The sequence below is a fragment of the Haliotis asinina genome, chromosome 8 (assembly GCF_037392515.1).
Source record: "Haliotis asinina isolate JCU_RB_2024 chromosome 8, JCU_Hal_asi_v2, whole genome shotgun sequence".
Classification (NCBI taxonomy): Eukaryota; Metazoa; Mollusca; class Gastropoda; order Lepetellida; family Haliotidae; genus Haliotis; species Haliotis asinina.
This window is the reverse complement of record NC_090287.1, coordinates 36,828,932-36,851,368: the sequence shown is the minus strand read 5'-3', so window position 1 is coordinate 36,851,368 and position 22,437 is coordinate 36,828,932. Positions and strand designations below refer to the sequence as shown.

General features: G+C 39.9%; 1 protein-coding gene across 1 annotated transcript in view; it reads left to right on the top strand.

The window, feature by feature from the left end:
• The first annotated feature begins 712 nt into the window (after positions 1-712).
• The window catches only part of LOC137295432 (uncharacterized), a 52,069-nt gene continuing 30,344 nt past the window's right edge, over positions 713-22,437 (top strand). The window contains exon 1 of the mRNA XM_067826799.1: positions 713-1,819. Within this exon, the coding sequence (XP_067682900.1) occupies positions 1,567-1,819 (253 nt within the window). The 5' untranslated portion in view covers positions 713-1,566. The remainder of the gene's footprint in view (positions 1,820-22,437) is intronic.

Here is a 22,437-nt window from a genome sequence, read left to right as displayed (position 1 = left end):
CTGCGTTTTCTAAAATTTGAGTTAAAAACTCAAAATTAAGTAAAAAAATAAGACTTAAGACTTCGAGAACTCGGGACCAAGTCTCTCAATCCAATACGTCCCCATACGTCCCTTAAATCATCCTTCGTTTCATCCTTCACCCTTATCGAACATCCACCTACCTCAAAATCCTACAACCTTAGCCCCAGGCCGTAACATTTCCTCACACTCACATCCCCACAGTCAAGTCCAACTCCCTCATATGACTAAATCTCACACCCATCCTTTAAAACAAAACGTGAAACCCCACTGTAACATTTTCAACCTCATTTCTAAACATATAAAGTCCAGCAATCAATCTCCCTTCTGTTCCTCATCCAAGTTAAGTCCTACACCCCGAAACCATACACATGTCCAACGAAACAGGGCTCTCACCTTCACGTTATGGTACCTACTCAGGACCAATGGGATAATTGATCTCACGGAAACGTATCATAATCTTCTTTGATTATATCTTTAATGAAATGTTTTTTGTTCCGATGACTTGCCGTGTATTTAAATCTAAATGTGCACTACGAACTGCGGTTATGAAAACTAAAATTAAATGACCTCTTCAAAATCCTTATAAGCTTACGTAATTGTATATCAAATATAAACACATTATAATTAAACTGGGGACATGACATAAACCTACTCCTCCAAACCCAATCAACCCCCAACCACCACCTCAGTTATCTTTGGAAGAAGTCCTTGTAACAGAGACAAGACGTTGGGCGACGGAGACTATTTCTGGGCCTAAACCCACATACACACGAACAAGGTACACTCGTGTTCATTATACTGTGTTCTCTACCTGCGAAGGTGTATGGATGTAACGGAGAACTCTTGCGAAAGACAGTCCTCTTCGTAGTTTCATTTTGGTCAGCCGTGGGTGGCGAGAAGCTGTCCGTGAAACAACCGTTGAGTTATTAATTGACAAAGCCGTCTCTCCACCAGCTGTTTCCAAGCGCCTCAGTTCAGCAGCCACAACGGGAATACAAATCGATGTCGGATTCCTAACTCAATCAGCCTGTCACACCGTCCATGTGGGTACGGGACGGACATTTGACCAGCATGGTCATTCAAATGGACATTACCACTTCGATACATCTGCAGCGTGAACGTCTCGAACATAAATCAAGGAGCATCTGCGACAACATATTGTAGCCCTCAGTTGAAGCTGAGGACAGCTCGTAGACAGTCTAACCTACTTTCTGTTTACACTCATCAGCTGAGTGTGAATGATCCCTCTCGCCATTTCCTCGTCACCCCATCGGGTTCCAGATCTACCTGTCCAGGATTCGCACCCGCTACCGCCAGATCAATCGCTTGAGGCATCCAAACAAAACTCGCCTAAGTAACGATAGAACGCATGAAGCGACAGAGAGGAAGGTAAGGCCGGCGCTCCACCAATACTGCAGCGCTACACAAAAGGAGCTGGATTCCCTGTCGTATTTGTGTGAGACTGGATCAAGACGTTTTATGTAAAGCGCTACTTCCTCGCTTGAATAGCCATAAATTACAAGCTATACCCATCCTGTGGACGCCATGCAGGTCGTTTACAGTGGCGGATCATCAACACCCACCCCCTCCCCACGACTGCAGAGGAAAGCTTACCAAGGGGGTTATGGACGGCCTGTACTCCCGGGGTATATTGTGGGGCCCCCTCCGTCCGTTATGCTTCACAGGTCAAAGGAGAAATTAACTGAAGGAGATACCAGTCTTAGAGACTCAATTCCTGCCATGTCGAAGCCAGTTGCTGTTTTCTGTTTGGTGCTGAATATCTTCATCCCTGGAATGGGTGAGTACCTTTGTTTTTGTTTACAAATTATGTTTGTACAACGAGTGGTTGTTGACGATGACACACTGTCACGGCTGTTGCTGTGTTTCTGTAAGCATGTGCCGCTGATGCCAACACTGCCGTGAGTCACCATTCAAAATCGCTCATATTAGGTTACATATTCAATGAAATTCATATCCGTCGCGATTGTCGCTATGTCGATGTGAGCTCTTCTACACAATACATCGAAATGACACAGTATGGATAGTCAATAATCCCACAGCAGCCCTCGATGTTAAAAAAGCTCTCTTATACATCTTTGCAAATGTATACGTGTTGATATGCCGAGAGTTGATTTCAGTACCATCGTTTGAGATGTAAAGGGATTTGTCAGGCTGTGTAAGACTTACGCCTAGAAAAAACAACCAATTCTTTTTCTTCTGCTATGGCTATAAGTAAGAGATGGATGTATGTTATCAAAATACACTGTTAGCTCTTGCCTCCCGTGACTCTGGAGGATAAATTATACATGATCTGAATGAATAAACCCACGGTTCAAATCCCTGTTTCATTTCGGTTACGACGGTTTTCTCTCACCAATACTCGTGGACATCACCGACGCAATAAACATCTGTCACCCGCATTACTCCGGGGTTCCCTCCCACAACAGTCGACCTGTTACAGAACTACAGTACAAGCAGCTTGAACGTTTAGAACGCTTCTCTCTAGTAATATCCACAGTATTAAATCTATTGTAGTGGTATCTCACATGTTGTGTTGTTCTATGAACATAATACTCATGGCGGTGTCGTTCCGACTTAAGGATTACGTATGACGTCACATACAGTACGTTGTCTGTTATCAATTATCATCAAAGTGTCCACCGATATGGACTGGCTGGAGGAAGTGGAATCTAAGTTCTCATGTGGGCGATGGTTATTATAAGGACAGTTGTCATACACGCATGATGCAATGATGAAATATTGGCTGAGACAGTCTGAAGATGCCTCAAGCTGTATAGGCCGGACACGTTTCTATGGAAGGCAAATAAAGTTAGTTTCTGTTTCTTAGCTTGGTGTAATATGAATAATGTAACCAGATTCACATCTGTCAGTTCATTTTCATCCGTTTCATGGCAAGGTATCTTATGATCATTGCCCCTGAATTCAATTCACCTCTAACAGATTAGTTTCCACAGTTTCATGGCTGGGTGTCTTATGATTATTCCACCTAACTTCACCTCTAACAGATTAGTTTCCACAGTTTCTTGGCTGGGTGTCTTATGATTATGCCACCTAACTTCACCTCTAACAGATTAGTTTCCACAGTTTCTTGGCTGGGTGTCTTATGATTATTCCACCTAACTTCACCTCTAACAGATTAGTTTCCACAGTTTCTTGGCCGGGTTTCCTATAATTATTGCACCTGAATTCAGGTCTGTCAGTTTAGTTTCTTGACTTCCTAGCCAAGATCTTTGTGCTGTCATGTTCCAGACACATGGCTGATGTGTGCTTATATTTATCAAAATCAAACACGTATAATGCTTTAAGTTACATTTTTAACAAGTTGTGTAGTTTCTGTTATTTTAGAAGCATATATCTCGTGATCACTTCTCTTCAGTCAGCATGGTTTCGGATGTCTTTTAGACATATCTGATTATTACATGTTTTCACGGGCGGGTTGGTGGCCTTTATTTTCTTGACTTATGTCTTATGATTATCTCCCATGATGATTATGTGTTTGATTTCTGGGCTCTTTCCATAAGGACCCAGTTGGTTTAATGAACGTGTGTGTCTCAGTCCTTTATTCCAATTAGTTGATTGGTATGTAGTCTCCAGCAAACACTTTTATGTCGTGAGACGTTTGCGCAAAAAGTAACCATGGACTTTCGCCTTATGCGCTGCTTTCCATTCCTCTTTAGAATATTAACTAAGCTAAGGATTCAGTCAAGAAGACTGAGTGTATAAGGTTTAATATCTATCTAATCTTCTAGCAATATTCTTGCAATAATATGGATGGGAGCACCTGAAATGTACCCATGTGCGGGGTTGAACCCGACGAGCGAACACTTTCACCACTGGGCTAATCCACCACCCATTTGTCCATAAGAAAATCGTTCAGGTCAGTACGTGACAAGGATACTATCGGATTCTGGCGTTCTACACACAACTGAGGACAGTTAGGCTTTCAAATGGATCATGGGTTTGCCAGCTATGCCGAAAGCTCATGTTCGATTCCATACGTGGCAACAATTCTAAGGCAACACTATCGTACCTTTACGGTGAACCCAATGATACTGTTAATGTAAGGTCAGCAAACTCATTCCTTCTTTAAATCGGATATGATAACACCGCGAACAATTCCGTCCGCAATTACTAGTTTTCAGGGTACAGGGGTGGTGATGTAGCCCAGTGCGTAAAGCGTCCGCTCGTGACGCCGAAGACCCGGGTTCGACTCTCCACATGGGTATAATGTGTAACGCCCATTCTGGTTTCATTGTGATATTGATGGAATAGTGCTGAAAGCGGCGTAAAACCATACTCACTCAGTGACTCACTTTCAGCGTATGTGTGTTCCTAATATCCTGTAATATAATTTACTGATATTGGTAACAGACATATGAATGATGCAGAAAACTGATATGGACTTCTGACAGACTAATGATATATTTCATATACTGGTTTGGATGATTGACGCTTACTACCGATATATATTACTGATGTGGATATTTTTCCAGTATTAGTAATGTTTCATATCTGACTCAGTACTGATACCTATTATATATCATTTTTACATCAAAATTATACAATATTACATAACTGATACCAATTACAATTTGAGATCTTTGAAACAGATCTCGTATAAAAGTATCTAAAAAACACAAATCATTCATATCGATTTCTGATAAAGGTACCAAATAAAATGCACTGATATATTATTGCTAAAGAACACTGAAACAGATTGTTGCGATAGATTCCTCAAGATTACTTGTATGTTTATGAGGGTAGATCTAGATCTTTAACACTTCTCTGTGGACTCTGATACAAAACAGCTGTTGTGTCGTCGTTGTTTAAAGCATTCATGAAGTGTTCAGTATGTTTCAAGTAAATGCTGTGTGCACATGTACGTGTGAAATTTAGTATTGATTTATTATTGCGGAAGGTTTGCGCCAAATGATTGATTACCGTGGCTGAAGTAGCAGCAAATTATCGTAGCTGACGGTTAGGACACTCGTACTAATTGTAGCTGGACATGACAGTTTACAGATTTAGGAGCAAAATGTGAACTTAATATTGTGTAATTACGAGAGATCGGTTTGTTTAGGGGATACTTGTCAGGATGTCAAACGTGTCAGTGCGCGGTGGTGTGTGTGTGTTCATGTGTTTTGTGTATATTGAGCGTGTGTCTATGTGTGTGGTGCGTGTGTGTGTGTGTGTGTGTGTGTGTGTGTGTGAGAGAGAGAGAAAGACTGAGCGAGAGAGATAGAGAGATTGAGATTGAGCGAGAGAGACAGAAAGTTACAGAGACTAACCTCGATACGCTGCCACACCTCGAAGACACCTATCAATGGTCTATCGTAGACACCTATCAATTGTCAATCGTAGACACCTATCAATGGTCTATCGTAGACACCTATCAATGGTCTATCGTAGACACCTATCAATGGTCTATCGTAGACACCTATCAATTGTCAATCGTAGACACCTATCAATGGTCTATCATAGACACCTACCAATGGTCTATCGTAGACACCTATCAATGGTCTATCAATGGTCTATCGTAGACACCTATCAATGGTCTATCGTAGACACCTATGAATGGTCTATCGTAGACACCTATCAATGGTCTATCGTAGACACCTATCAATGGTTTCCTTTTACAGTAGCATCATCTATTCCCCGAACTAGAATCTAAGCGTTATTTATTCAAACCGATTTCTATTTTCTTACGGTAAACTAGATATTATATCACTGAGATCAGCATTCGACATCGCTCGGATCCGATGAAAAATGTGGGTTTAGTGGTCTGTCGGATTAGAGAGAGTTTCTTATATAATATTATATGGAGACAAATTCGGGACCAAATGAATATGTCTGTTTACAAGGAATGTCGGCTAAGATTTATGTCGGTTTAGAGGGAGTCCACTGTACGTCCTGTGAGTTGGTTACTGTGTTCCACACACCTCGTTCCGATTACTCTTAAAACAACCATTTATTTAGTAGCATGTGTTCTCTTATGCAAATATTTAATATCATCCCCAGATACAGCCTGATTCAGAAACGCGACAGCTGAACAGCTTTGACAGTACTATTTTTCACATTCAATCGATAAAATGAACGTACAATATGTGAAAGTAATTTGTTATAGCGCTGCTTTCACTTGTCAAACTGCAGCCGAACCTCGTTAGATCAATGCACCTTGTTTTCAAAGCAAGCTCCTAATCTTTATCAATCGATAAATCAGTCTCCGCTGTGTCGAAGTTGGATATGTCGAACTTCTATTTGTCCAAGCTTGGTCCATTCATGTTTCATTATTTTACTTTAGCGCGAAACCTCAGAAAATTAGATATATCTTAGTGATGATATTCAACTTGAACAACTTCACTGATACATTCAACTTCGACACAACTGTGTGTGTTTGCTTGTTTGTGTGTGTGTAGTTTCTGTTTTATAGCTTTGTATCATATGATTATTATAGCCAGATTCATGTGGGTTTAGTTTTATGCAGCACTCAGCAACATTCCGGCTATATGGCTATGAATAATCGATTCTGGATCAGACAATCCAGTGATCAACAGCATGATTATCGATCTGGACAGTTGGGAACCGATGACACGTGTCAACCAATTCACCGAGCGTGACCATCCAATCCAGTTAGTCGTCTCTTACGACAAACATAGTCGCCTTTTGTGGCAAGCATTGGTTGCTGAAGGTCATTCTACCCCGGACCTTCACGAGTCCCAGATTTACGCCTGTCAGTTCATTTTCACCTGTCTTTTGTACAGGTATCTTATGATGATCTTATGTGTGTATTATACTGCTCACTTAAACGTCAGGATCACCCGATCGTATTACTAAGGTTAATCTAACATAACCGGTTTAAACATGGAAATATGAAAGAATCGGGTCACGTCATGAAGGATGAACTATAAAAATATGATACACAACCAAGTGGCGTTTAATTGTTTTTAGCAGCATACATAATAGCTCAACGGCTGAGGTGAATAAATAACGGGAGAGTAATTTCAGAAGGCATGCATATATATTAATTCATAATTCATAGAGGAAAACGTTTTTTCTTCAGCTTCCTCGTTTTTACGGATTTCCTTGTTTGGTTTCATTTCCACGTTGGGCGTTTAATTCACAGATGAAAATATATAGTTCAAAGAAGATTCCTCTAAAAATATACCTGCTTAAACTAAAACCATCTTGTACGACATACCTTTAAAAAGAATAGCGAGTGTGTTCTATGTGTAAGATAATGAAACGAGAACTAGATCAATATATCCCATCACTTCTTCAATATCACTCACGGCAGCAATATTGTATTCATTGGCCGAAGTTCCTCAAAGTATTTCACGGATAGAGATTTTGTCTTTGTAACTCACTACAAAGGAAATTAATAACAGAAAACATTTATTGTCATATACCTGCACGACAAACTTTTTTTTAACTTCCTTTATAATCGAATCCATTTTTTATCACATTGTCTTCGGGTATGTAGGCATTGATTCCCAGGAACGGAACTCTTTGACTGGCAGGCAATCCCTGATGCGTGGATCTGAAGTTGCTTTGGTAATTTCTTTTTATCAGAGTCAGACTAACAATGGAGTCAGATAAATAATTAACAGGACATTAGTTGTACGTTAGAGTGAAGCGCAAATGGTGGAGAACTGCAGTTCTGAAAATGGATTTCATTGTATAGCGAGTAACATGGGTATATGGCCCGACGTCGGGTAACCGTGCCTTCCACAAAGCAAAAACAATGCATGTACTATAAATCTAAGTTATCAATATCAGACTGGCACTATTTATCATTTTAACCATTTTAGTAAGTACCAATGCCAGTAAAATGACCCTTGTCTTCACATATCCCACACTGAGTCGATTAAACCAATGCTTAGTCTCTGAAAATCTTCTATAATGTTGATAGTAACAAGCAAACTCATTTTTATTGAAAAGCAGACCCAGGGAGACTAGAGATTCAAATCTAGACTAGCTCTAATTAGGGCTTATCTTTGCAGAGAGGGTTTGGCAGTATGGGAGATACTATAGTTCAGGGGCTGTGAGACAGTTTTAAGAAAACATTTGATGTCCATCTGTAAGCCACATGTAAAACCATAACGTCATGTCACGTGACTAATAGGTGTATGTAAGCAAATTCAGTTGGACATTGGCTCGGGGGGCCTCAACTTCATGTACTGTATAAAACCTGTCTGTGTGTCAAGTTCGCGCTAGAATTGGTCTTCACCAACCAATGTTTGTTGCGACAAGCGGGTTCGGGTGGTCATGCTCGCTGACAATATTAATGGTCAAACAAACAAATTAACAAACAAATTTTAACAGTCTAAATTAATCTTGTTTTGAACTCTACATTTGTCTTCATGAACTTGCGTGGATATGACTTCAAGCGACACTGGGTGATATTATCTCTCAAACGCTTCCATGTTAACTAAAAGGAAATACGTCGTTTTTCTGTTGGTGACTAAACAGTATGATGAAATGAGGCAGCTGTGCAGTTAAACATATAACGTTTCCTAATTTAATACCGCCCTAATGTAGAATAGATACCTACTATATGCCGAGCACTTTATGAGTGTGAGAAGTCCTGATAAAGTCGCACCCCGATGTCTCGAACTCGGTTCAGACGAATTCTGTTGTGTCGAACTCATCTCACGGTCGTTGAAAAACGATGTTGTGGGAGTCTGATCGTGCTGGCTCTTGATCATGTCTGTGTTGCCAAACACTCGGAGAAGTCGATCTTTTTCCTTGACCCTGACGAGGGTTTGACTACATAATTAAAACCGATCTGATGACAAAACAAATGACATACTTTAACCAATCAGATTAATGCATTTGCCAGTGTTATGGTAGAGTAATATAGGGTAGAGTAGTATATAGGCATAACGATGTTTAAGTAAAAGCATTTGGAGTCGTAGGGAGTACCACAGCTCCGACAACTATGCAGATTATTACGACAGATTCACGGACTGGTACCATTTTAGGAATCGATTTTACGCTGTCGTACAGCTAAATTACAGCATAACCATAATTCAATGAATATATGTTATGATGATATTAGCATGTAGAAAGATTGTGTTATGTTTATGAAGTGTATCCTGACAAGAAACACCGCATGTAATAGCATTATAGAGAATTATTAAACATTAGCAAACTAGTATTGCGTAGGGTAGTAAAATTGTAGATTCCATACTTCCATATTTCTGTGAATAATTCCTTGTGCCTCCAATACCGTTAAACCAAATTGGAACCATTCTCAACGCATGAGAACCACTTGTTTTACTTTGAATAGAAACATGAGATATTGATAGAAATCTCTTTCTGTGCAGTAGATGTGGGTGAGAGAAAGATGAGAAGTGATGGAATGACATGGAATTGCAGGATTAATGTGATTTACCTGTTGGACAAATCAATTACAGGTATCTCCAATCCCAGCGTATGTAGCAATGTCGTTCAGTTAACATAAACCCATGCGTAGGTTTAGAAAAGAGACGGATCTCCGTATTGCCGAGTCGTGTTGTCGCCTGAACCCCAATACACGCCTACCTGTAATCAGTGATGTCGCCTGAACCCCAATACACGCCTACCTGTAATCAGTGATGAAGAGTACGCATTATGATGCTATGAATCAATAATGTGTATCAGTTTCGATTTCAGTATTGATTTATCATGAATGTATTGATATTATAAGAAAACGTATTTTAAAGGTCCCTTTATGCATAGCATATGATTCATTTCGTATATGTCATATGCCACCATATGCTGCTCACGTATTGATAAGGACTACGATATTCCAAGCTTTAGTATGATTTTAGAAAGTGATTGACTGACGTATGCAGGGCAGCATACGTTTTATTGGGGATTACACTTTTTTCCCCGTACAGATTCTGGTACTTTTGTTGGGTTGAATTTCATTCATCCCAGTAGCCTAGTTGTGTGTTCAAGACGTCACTGACAGTAGGTGACTATACTTTGTGTAGGTGACTATAGTTGTGTGAAGGTGACTATACTTGTGTGTTGAAGAAGTCACTGACAGTAGGTGACTATGCTTGTGTGTAGGTGACTATATTTGTGTGTTCAAGAATACGTCGCAGACAGTAACTGACTATATTTGTGTGTTCAAGAAGTCACTGACAGTAGGTTACTAAACATGTGTGTTCACGAAGACATCACTGACAGTAGGTGTCTTAAAGATGGCGTGTGCGCAATTAACAGGTTTCAAAGTATTTTTAATCATGGATCAAAAGGATAAGGCGTTTAATGTTTTAAATTGTGCCTGGCAAATGTTTTACGAAAAGTGTAGAATTCACCAAGTGTTGATTTCCTTGGTACCATGTCAACTAGATGGGTTAGTAAATCTATTGATAATTATATCGTACTGTATTTCATATCGATTGTTAAATATAGAGGTTTGCATTCACTCCTATGGAGGATATTTTGCTCTGTCATTTTCAAACATCATCTTAAATATACATGCACACTGAAGATCGTATTTTATTGAAACGTGAGGTTTAAAAGGTCCCCATGGGAAGAGTTCTAATGCCATCCGGTACAATTCAACTGGGATGAATAAGTCTGCTATTTCAAACCGCTGTGTACGAAGAAAATCAATTGTTGATTTTGTCGTCATTACTCTTGGTTTAGAACTCTATTGTTACTGTTTGAACAAAATTCAATAAAATGTATGGCAAATATATTTTTCAGACCTACTGAAACCTTCACTCGGGAGGATTTGTCGATATTTGTATCAGTGCGTTAAGTGATTGAGTTCGAAAGTGCCGAGTTGCATATTAGATCTGTGTTACAAATATCACGGCAGTAATAACGGAAATGAGTGAGTGAGTTGAGTTGAGTTTTACGCCGCACTCAGCAATATTCCAGTTATATGGCGGTATAACAGAAATGTGCTTCACATGTTGTATCCACACAGGACTCAATGTAAAACTGTTTAAATATGCATTAGCTCAGTTCAGATGTTCTTCCCAGCTGCACGTTGAAAGTGGACGTTGTCCAATTCTAGGTTATGTAACACGTGTAAGGTTGGATATTAGGTATTTGGAGTGAGTTTAGTTTTACGCCGCACTCAGCAGTACTCCAGCTATATGGCAACGGTCTGTAAATAATCGAGTCTGGACCAGACAATCCAGTGATCAACAACATGTGCCTCGATCTACGCAATTGGGAACCGATGACATGTGTCAACCAAGTCAGCAAGCCTGACCACCCGATCCCGTTAGTCGCCTCTTTCGACAAGCATAGGCTACAAGGGCCAATATTCCAACCCGGACCTTCACGGGTCGTGGCTAAGTGGAGCACAAGTTTCATGTTCTTCTGGTCTGTCAATCGTATGAGGACATAAGGCAACGCCATATACCTTGTAGATAGCATACGTTTCCAAGAATAATTTTCACTAACCGCGAATCGTTAAAATAGATGACAAGAAGTTACCATTACTAACTACTGAAATTAACAAACTTAAACGTAAATAATCTAATGATCGTTATATATGCTAACTCGTCTTGACAACAGGTTATCGTATTGTAACCATGGGCCGATGGTCTAGACTAGCACCGTCATGAAGAAGAATACACTGAGGAATGGGGGCCTCAGGGGCTTCTAAACCTCAGGCGTGACGACCAAACCCTTATCCGTGGATATGTACAGTCTGTCTGTCTTTGTATGTACATTTAGGTTGTAAGGTAGCGGATCATTGGCATTCGAGTTCTATTCCACTGCAATCTTTCATTTTCGTATCCCCATACTTGCATATAGACACCCAATCAATCACAACAAAAGCTTATCCATTCTAAGACCTAAACTGTATCAAAAGCCAAACGACTGACTAGTGTGATGGCACAAGGTGTTTGCTTAATGTGAGCGTATCTTGGTATTGGTACCCGTTACAAATACAAGCAATGTCAGGACACCTAAAGCACGGTGACATGTGCAACATGGCAAAGGCAAAACAAAATCGCATTTTGCTGCACCAAATTTTGAAACATATTCTACATATCTACCATAAAACCCTTTTAAAATAGTAGTAAAACAAAATATGAACAAATGTATAAATCTGATAGGTCCTTTAGAGCAAGAATGGCATGTTTGAAGAGTCACACTCACAGATCTGTTCCACCGTGACCGTCTTAACCCTGGCGATATGAATTATTCAAGAGAAAGAAATGCAATCAGTCGTTGACCTTGTCAGGATGCTTATTTCTCAAAGGCATCTTGGAAAGCTACAGCAAATAGAACAAACAAGCACCTGGGCTGATTGCATTTTGTCAATCACAGTACACATTAATCAATACGACACAAAGACATTTGTCACTACCAACAGGTTCTGAAGAATGCAGTTATGGTGTATCAATGCAGACATGCATGGTACCCTAATGCAGTCATAGAACCATAATGTGGTCATGGTGCTATAATGCACTCATAGTGCCCTAATGCAGTCCTGGTACCCTAATACAGTCCTGGTACCCTAATGCAGTCATAGAACCATAATGCAGTCATGGTCCTCTAATACAGTCCTAGTACCTTAATGCAATCATAGAACCATATTGTAGTCATCGTACCCTAATACAGTCATGGTACCCCATTATGTGGGCAATACTGTTTAGTCCACAGTTAAGTGTTTTTACCGTTTAGTCAAAAGTGGCATCGAATGTAGCCCTGTGTCATCACGAACGACGACTCCAGTTATCTAGACATCTGTATTACGTATAGCTCCCATAATTGGACCCCTCATATTAACTGAATGAATGCTGTTTAGCGACGCATCGAGCGGTGACAGCTGACAAGTCTGTGTATCCCAATATATCGCCATCTGACCTGACTATTTACAGACTATTTACAATATTGTTTTCAGACACTTGAAAGGACGCTCACATTTCCTTCCTAACCATATACAAACATTGTCGAACCTCATCCATTTTCACTCCACCACAATCCCCTCCGCACACCCACTTCCAGTCCCCCTCCCCCAGCCGTTGCAGCCTTCCTTCACCGCGTCAAGCGTCCGAACCAGATGACCAGATGACCTGAGACGGTCTTACCTCAGCAAGACGGCTATTCAAGCCCCATGTCGATCAGCAAATTGGCAAGCAAGACAGCAGTGTGCCTGCAATAAAACAATGGCTAGAACCTGACTTGTTGTTCCTTACATTCAAATATAGATTCACTTTGCTTTGTTCTGTGGCAATGGTTGATATCCATGAGATGGCCGTTTGACATTTGCTAGGTAATTGACTTGTAGTGAGCTTGCTATGGTCAGTGTTGGAAATGTCAGATAAACACGACTAATTTTCTACAGTTATTGGCCTGTATGCGTTAGATCTGTTTGTTTGTTAGCCTTTATTATTGTATCCTGACGATGAACTGGACACACAGTAACAAAAATAAATCTTGAGATTGGTCAGCATTCTGTATTCACAGCCCGGACGCTAGCTGGTCATTGATTTGAAATGATTTCTGGATACGATGCATAACCTTGGTCTTGTATACCATCTGCACTTGTAAGACGGATCTGGACAAGACGCATTTGCCAGGCGTTACCAAGGTTATGCATATAATCACGGTTGGAGTGTGTGAGTGTGTGAATATGGTTTTATGCCGCTTTTAGCAATATCCCAGCAATATGACGACGGGTGACACCAGAAATGGACGTCACAAATTGTACTCATGTTGAGAATCAAATCGGGTCTTCGGCTTGACAACGAACGCTTTAACCACTGGGCTACCCCACCGCCCTACACACTGAAGGAAGCAATTGGATCAACTGAAGCACAAGGATATACTATTGTCTGTCGGCTTGACGAACTCTTCGATAAACAGTGATTCAAGCGACGAAACAAAGATCAGGTTAACTAATTGCGATTTATACGTATACTGGGCCTGATTTTCGAAACTCTCTTACCGCTAAGATAGTCGTAAGTGCCATACATTAACATTAAGACTATCTTAGCGCTAGGAGACCTTCTAAAATGTAGGCCTTGGCACTTACCAACACTATATAGTTAGGCTGGTCGCGTCACTCGACTTCGAGTTATCCAGAGCGGCGCGTGATTGTAATAACACAACCAGCGTGATGATTGTTTTCTTGTATGCATCATAGTTGTTATTTGTTCTTGCCACTCTTGTCCTTGCCGAATCATATTGCTTTCATTTTTGTCACAGTTTCCTTATTATTATACCATGAACTAAACCCGAACAAAATTGCAGATAACCTAATACAAGAGCCAGAAATCTAGAGCCTGATAGGCTTCACAGCTTTTGACAACATTTTATAGGGTCCCATGGACACCTAACCTATACAAACCAACAAATTGAAAGTTTGCATCAACATCTAATATGGCTGCCAAATGTCGTCTGCTTCATGTGTTATTGACCGTCGATTCCGGAATGATATTTCCCGTAAACGAGGCAGGATTAGAGGCTGTAACACGAGCGTCGAGGCACTATCAACGTCTGTAACTCGAGCACGACCTTCGTTAGCGACATTGTGGAAGTCATTGTCACAGAAGTGCTGAGTCGGTGGATTGGAAAACGAGATATTACCGCTTGTCTACAATGTAGTCCCACAAAAGGCGCCAATCCATGCCACAATCTGGATCACGCGATTAAAACTTGTGTGTTTTTGAGCCCTCGGAAATATTTCTGTGACTGTTCAGTTGCAAAACCGCTCCCTGTGTTTTAAAAGCTGTTTAAAACAGGTTTGTTTATGTTGACAAATACAATTTCAGACGGGGTCTCCAACGTCTCGTTTCTTTATCGTTTTGTACAGCCAATACAGCGAAAAGAACCATGGTGATATGTATGCATACATTTTATGTATAACTGCATGTAAAATGTTATATCTTATACACTAGTACCGTTTGCGAAGTTATGTTTTGCAGGTATCCCGGTTTTTCTCATATTCATGCATCAGATGTGAGCACTGAATGCGACGGCAAACAAACATATACTCACGGTATAATCAAAATTGTACACCTGACTCTGCGATTTGCTACGAAAATGAAAAGGATTTTGTTGTTTATATTAAGTGCATCCACACACATTCCGTTTATACTTTGTTTTTAACTTTCTCCACTTTTAACATCAAGAAGAGTGTAATGAGGTATCACTGCATCAAATTCCCAGCGTGATCGCTCTTAGGGACATTGCTGATGTCGAAGACTGCGAAGCAGCAGGGTTACCGCTGGCACTGACGGACTAGAAAATAGTTAGCTCCAGGGGTCGCTACCAAACGTCTCGCAGAACATAAGAGATTAGTTCAGTACCCAATTAGCCTTTCCCCAGCTCCTAACGATGCAAACATCAGTGAGTCAGTCAATGTTGACAGCCACAGTTATCCAGCTGTAGAAACCACAGCAGCGTGCATGTAATCGAATCTGAGCAAACTAGTGGTTGACGGTATGAGCAATGACTCATGTCGTTAGGGCATGCTGACACGGTTAGTAAGGGTTCTTTGGCTCTTACGTGACATCCATCTGTAAGTGAGTGAGTGAGTGAGTGAGTAGGGTTTAATTCCGCGCTTATTCTACCAATATCACGGCGGGAGACACCAGAAATGGGCTTCACACATTGCATCCATGTGGGGAATAAAAACCGGGTCAAGCCAATGCTTTAACCTCTACTCCACCGCCCCAAACATGATGATGATGATGATGATGATGATGATGATGATGATGATGATGATGTAAGGCCGGTTAAAACGTACAGACTCCACACCAAAGTTATTTTCACAACACATGCCACAATTCCTACCGCGCCCATATTGTATGTTCAAACACATTCCCAGCTCCCTGGGGAGTCTATGCGCCAGTTGGAGCATAAACAACCAGCATGTTCTTCATGCTAATGGCTCTTTGTAGCCATGGCGATTCACAAAAAGGTAATATTTTCTGCAGGGTATATGTCCTTGTTGAGTATGTAATTCAGCTTTATTTCCACAAACACGCTATCGCGCAATCAATCAGCGCTACCGACACCTTAGTTCAATGGAACTGAAGAAATCGATATTGTTGCCCTGGGGTACCTTAGGCAAAACTGAATTACTCATTCGGTTATTCATTAACAATTCCCACATACAGGCATTTGCATAACAGACTAAAAACTCCCCTTGCAAATTCAAAATTCATGAAATCGTTGACGATGTTTAGTGTTATCCCAATTTCGAGACGACACGGCAGAAGAGTGAGTGAGGATTTAAAGTCTCAAATATCAACTGCAGCATTTCAGCCGAAACGACATTAGACATTAGACCAAAGATGTTTTCAGCTTTATAATGAACAGCTGTTTTTAAATTAGTGTTAAACAGTGACAACATCAAGCACAACCTGCCTTTCCGTCATCACCACTTGCAAGTGCATGTCCATTTTTCCTCCACAGGAACACAGAAGCATCCATGTTGGTTACCGGTCAAAAAAGATGGTCGAATTTGGGGTTTGTTTTGTTAATGATGCATCATATTCGAAATAGTCATCTCAACGGAGTTTCGGACACATGCATCTCCTTATAAAGTCTGTCAAAGGCATTGATTGATGTCTATGTCAAACGTATGGTTGTTTCGAAGTGAAATTCTTGGTTGCTGCGTGGTCGAACCACGCATAACTCGGGGCGTCCCTTCATTTGCGATACAACGGTGTTTTTCTGCACATGAATATTGACACCAAATTTTGTTTGGCATTAAAACGTCAAATTATGTTTGGCATTAAAACATCAAATTATGTTTGGCATTAAAACATCAAATTATGTTTGGCAAAACATCAAATATTGTTTGGCATTAAAACATCAAATTATGTTTGACCTTAAAACATCAAATTATGTTTGGCATTAAAACATCAAATTATGTTTGGCAAAACATCAAATATTGTTTGGCATTATGCGCTATTCGTTGAACCGAGTTATCTAGGTATGGGAGTATAAAACATCATCGTGTTCTGTCGAGATATATTTTATAGTTACATTAAGATCAATAATTCTGCTCAATAGTAGCTGACATTTAGCTTATAGTTTATCTGTCAGTTCTCTTTCCCCTTCTTTTTCAAGCTTTCTGCCATAATGCATTTGGGAACGAGTCATTTCCCTGCACTGAACTGTATTTGCAAATGATTTGATTTCCTCATGCCACATCGAGCATACTGTTTCAAGTGATAGCATTGTAAACGTTTAGTGCAATAAATGTATTAACAGTCTGTTCTATCAGTAACTATGATTTGTGTTTTGAAAAAATTAAGGTTTGCGTCGAATCAGTGTTTGGAAACGATGTTTTCAAATGCCAGGTATAATAGTTGCTCATTACTTAATTAATACTGTAATTAATTAATACAATTGTATTGGAAAAGAAAAGGATAACAGAGAAAGGATCAACTTTCAGATTTAACACATGGATATTTATGAAAAGATTTTGATATATATTTCAGCTTTTCTTAATAGTATTTCACTTTTTCACTTTGTGGAAGTCTACATAAAGTATATAGTTAAGTAAGCGATAGAGATATAAAGTTTATGATGAAGTATATGATAGGGATGCATGTTATTATCAAGTTTATGATTAAGAATACTAAGACGATATATGTTTATATAACGTTTGTGATCAACGACATATAACTAAGTCTATATAACGTTTATGGCTAAGTATGAAGTAGGTATATGAGTCTATATAAAGTTTATAATCAAGTATACGACAGGGATGTAAGCCTGTATATAGTTTAAGGTTAAGTACGTGGTAGGAATATACGTATATATATATAGTCTATGTTCTTCAAAGCAATATGGATATAGGTGTAAATGAAATATAAGCTCAAGTTTGATGAAGTGGGAGACACTAACACAAGGATATATGTAATATGGCGGTGGTACTATCGCTCAGGTGGGTACAGCGTGCAGTTCCATATCTTGCCTCGGCTACTGTGATACTGAGATGTCAGCCTTAAATCGTCGTAAAACCGTATTTACTCCAAGTCAGTTATGTCCAGCGTGGATATAATACTATTCCAATGCATTCATTGTTTTACTAGACGAAAGAACAACACTGAAAAAAAAGGAAAAATTAGATCATCTTCCTTAACAGCTCCACGACGCTTTCTCCCTTGAGGCCACTTATGCGTGACATGTTACCAAAGTAATATCTTTGAGCCTTAATTCCAGGAATATGTACATGGCCATTTCTCCGGCTATGCCATCACAGAACAGTCTGAGATCACGCACGGCCGCAGGCTGTCTGCTATCGCCAAAACCCATCGATATATTGAATGTTCTGATAATGCCATAATGGTAGTGAATACAGTCATTAACAGAACATGTGGGGTTACATCTGACTGTATATGACGTCTAGTGTGATGTTTAGTAGTTCATTATAAGGATGGTGCAAAAGATCGGAAAAGCTATTTAGAGAATGGTGAGACAAAAATACGTTGCTTTTGTTTAATGTGATGTGTATAATCCCAGTGAGGAGATGATACCAGGATAATAACTCCAATATACAACCCTTGTTACGTGTGATATACAATCTTATTGAAAGGGTGTTGGTGGGATTATGACAGCGTCAGTCATCCTTTGTTATAAGTTATGGACGTAATCTTAATGTGAAGTTGGTGCAAGGATAACAACCTCACATTAGGATTATTTACATCATTACATCAAGGATAATGACTGCAATACACACCCTTTGTTTATACGATGTTTATAATGTTATAAAATGGTGGTTAAAAGATAATAACTGAAATAGCCACCCTAATGACTGCAAAATACACCCTTGTTATGTGTGATTTATAAGATGAGATGGGATGCTCATTAATAAATAACACACGAACACTGTTGACGTAATTTATCTTGTCTTCGAGAACAAAACGACGCATTATTTTTCATGTTATTTTCACAGCCTTTCAAAGACATGCATTTGCACACTTATGTGTCCTAGGAAGACGCTGGGAAGGGCATTTTTATCATAAATGACTCGATGTGGTCCATTCAAATTTGGGGACAGAACATTTAGACGTGTAATAGTTATCCCCGAGCCGAATGATTTTTAACACAGCTATGAATCCAAAGAAAGAACACATTGCCAAAATATATAGAGGCTACAAAAACCTTTTGAAAATATCTGCAAAAAGGAAAGTTGATTGTACAATTCTGACTATATCATAATCATATATATTTGTTTCAGCAGTATTACAGCCGCGCGATGTTGTTTGTAAACAATCGAGTCTTGGCCATTCACATGAAGTTTCTTGAATGATGATAATTTTACGGATATACAACGTCTTTATTCTGCGAAAGGCGACGTTTGGACATAGATGTCGTTGTCTTTGTCGTTGTCGTCGTCGTTGTGATGCAAAAAGAAACTGTATATCTTTGGTAAAATGATCATCATTCTTCATCACGTCAGTTTATAAATTGCCCCTCAAAGAAGCTAATATGCTTTCCAACTGCAGTGGGTCAGTTGGGTTTTAAGCCGGTTTTTGCAATATGTCAGCAATATCACAACGGACCCGCGGGATACCAAAAATGACATTGTACCCATTTTTGGAATCGAGTCCGGGTATTCAAACACTGTAACCATTAGGCTCACTACAGCCCCTCCTATTGTAAATGTCTCCTTCATGTCGAATATCACAGTATTAGACTGTATTATTTATACAGTTATTTTGACTGTAGTGATCTTGACTATAGTAATCCATGCTTGGGCCATTACGGGGAGTTTTCACACCTTTCAACGACACTGTCGTTTGTGGAGCGTGGCCATGCTTGATACCTTGGTTAATGATCTTGGCTTAACATGATACTGATCAGTTATTGTTTTATGTTATGTCCTATGTATGTAGAGTCAGTGCAATGGAACGATCATTTAGATCTAATGAAATCAAGCATATTCTCTGTTAATTAAAAGCATGTACACGCTTTATCTGTTAAAACTAAGCACATAATTTGTTGAAATCAAACACAAAATCAAATCTCTTGACTTTAAGGAAATATCATCATCGGTTACAGTCAAGAACATGATCTGTCTGTTTAAATCAAACACTGGGCTTACCTATCAAGCATACTCTCTATTTTAGAATTTTAAAGAAATATCGGGGCTATGGGATAGCCCAGTGATTAAAGCACTTGCTAGTCACGCCGAAGATCTGGGTTCGAAGCCCGCCCGGTGTCCCCCGCCGTGATGTCGCTGCAATAGTGTTGAAGCGGCGCAAAACTATACCCACATGCTCACTAAAAATGTTTCTATCGGTGGAAATATAGGGTGTTTCATAATCCCTCAACCGCATTACTTTCCACTCAACCCGTTCGTTAACGCTAAAGCCATACATTAAGTCTTGAATCCAGCAGGTTCTGAATATCTTTTCCAATTCCTCAATTTAAATAAATTATTTTTTTTCTTTCAAAATTAGATATAATAAGAGACTAAGCATAAGTCTTGTTGAAATGTTGCACGTGACCGATCTCTTGAAATAAAGCACGTGCCCTCATTCTGTATATATACAGTTTGATGCGAACCCTGGCAATGTTCAGAATTGACAGCTACTGTATATATTATATATTTGATTGACCTTCTCAAGCACATTCAGTCGCCACGGTCAGCTATAAATTACACGTTAACATTGATAGAAAGGGTAGCCAGTGTTTATTAAAAGTGTTATTGACAAAGGCATAATAACGTATCAATAAAACGGGAACAGGCCACGTTCCACTCTTAGTCACACAAAGAACAGTCTGAGAACTCTCAGCCTCAAGCAGCCTCACCAGGGGGCGGCGTTAAACGAGAAACGCCAAAGGCCAATGGAAACCCTGTTACTGCTAATTTGTTTGTCGAAATGTATCGTCTAGCCATTTATGAATGTGTATAGCTTCATGTTTATTTGGGCGTGTATTACATTTCGTATATAAACAGGGGCGGTGGGGTAGCCTAGTGGTTAAAGTGCTCGCTCGTCACGCCGGAGACATTGGTTCGATTCCCCACATGGATACAATGGGTAAAATGCGTAAAGTCATTTCTGGTGTCGTGATACTGCTGGAATATTGCTAAAAAAATATTCATTCACTCACTCACTCATTGTATTATTGGACTACCGAACTATTCCTCCTGGTTTAATCCACTTCGGGTTTATACAGACGTGTATATTCAAAACGTGTGACAAAATAGTACAAGATGGTGAGGTGGTACTTGCTGTTTACCTGCCTTGTGACGTTGGGATGGCATAGTAGTTGAAGCGTCCACTCGTCACGTCGAAGACCGGGTTCGATTTAAAACATGGGTGCTATGTGTGACACTCATATCTGGTGTCCCCCGGTGAAATTGCTGGAATATTGCTAAAAGCGGCGTAAAACCATACTCAGTCACTTACTTGCCTGCATAGTGCAGGGAAGCTGAAGGGGCTATTACTCTAAAACTGCCGGTATTCATAACTATTCGCGCATACATTAGTATAGAAATGCAAAAATCTGGAAAACAATACCAAATCCCAATTCATCTCTTATCACTTTCGTCAGGGGGTAATTAGTGCCAAGCCTTTTCATATACTCTTCGATAACAACCGTAGGCACACCAAGGCCAGGAGTGTCCTCTGTGACCCGTTTCACACAAGGCGACTGCGCTCGCGAGAAAGAAAACTGGCTTGCCGGATGACAACACGCCAAGGGAGATTATCGCTGTGTCCATATAATTGCTGGCCATTGTCCCCCTGGCATTGATCTTTGCTCGGGAAACCAATCTAGAGCACGTGTCCACGACATACAGTTTACTGACCTTCCAGTAAACCTCTTTGTTCTGTTCACAGACAGGCTTACAGAGCAAATTACAGGATTACAGATTCGGCAGAGGTGGCACAGTAGATTAAGGTGCAGAGCTTCGATGTACAGAATTGCTTCCCTTGGATGTGCCGTTGGTTCGAATCCTGTCACTTTAATCACTTTAGAGCGACGTCTTGCGCTAAGCACGACGTTTGTTAAGGTGACGAATAACATGTCAAATGGTATTATACCTTAGTGTGACTTAGAAACTAGGAAACTTAGAAAAGGTATGTCATCTGTAGATGACGCTTAATGTATCCGAGAGTGACCTAAGACAAAGATAGGGTGAGGTAAATCATCTCTGAAGACAATGCAGTGGTGGCATGAATCTGATCTTAAGATGGTATTTGGTGTAACGGAAAGATACCTTAGGCCTCAGTAAGGTGACATCTTAGGATGAACTTCATTGTAACTAAACCTGATAAGGTTTTAACCTGAATATGACGTTCAATGCAGCTGAAGGTTACGTTACAGTTTTGGGTGTAACTATCTAAAGCATATTATGCAGAAAGCCTTTGGACACCACTTTTTTCAAATTTCAGAACAAATTTTATTAATTCAACACCTTTTGCAGTTGAAAATAACAAGTGAAAACGCCACCTAAAT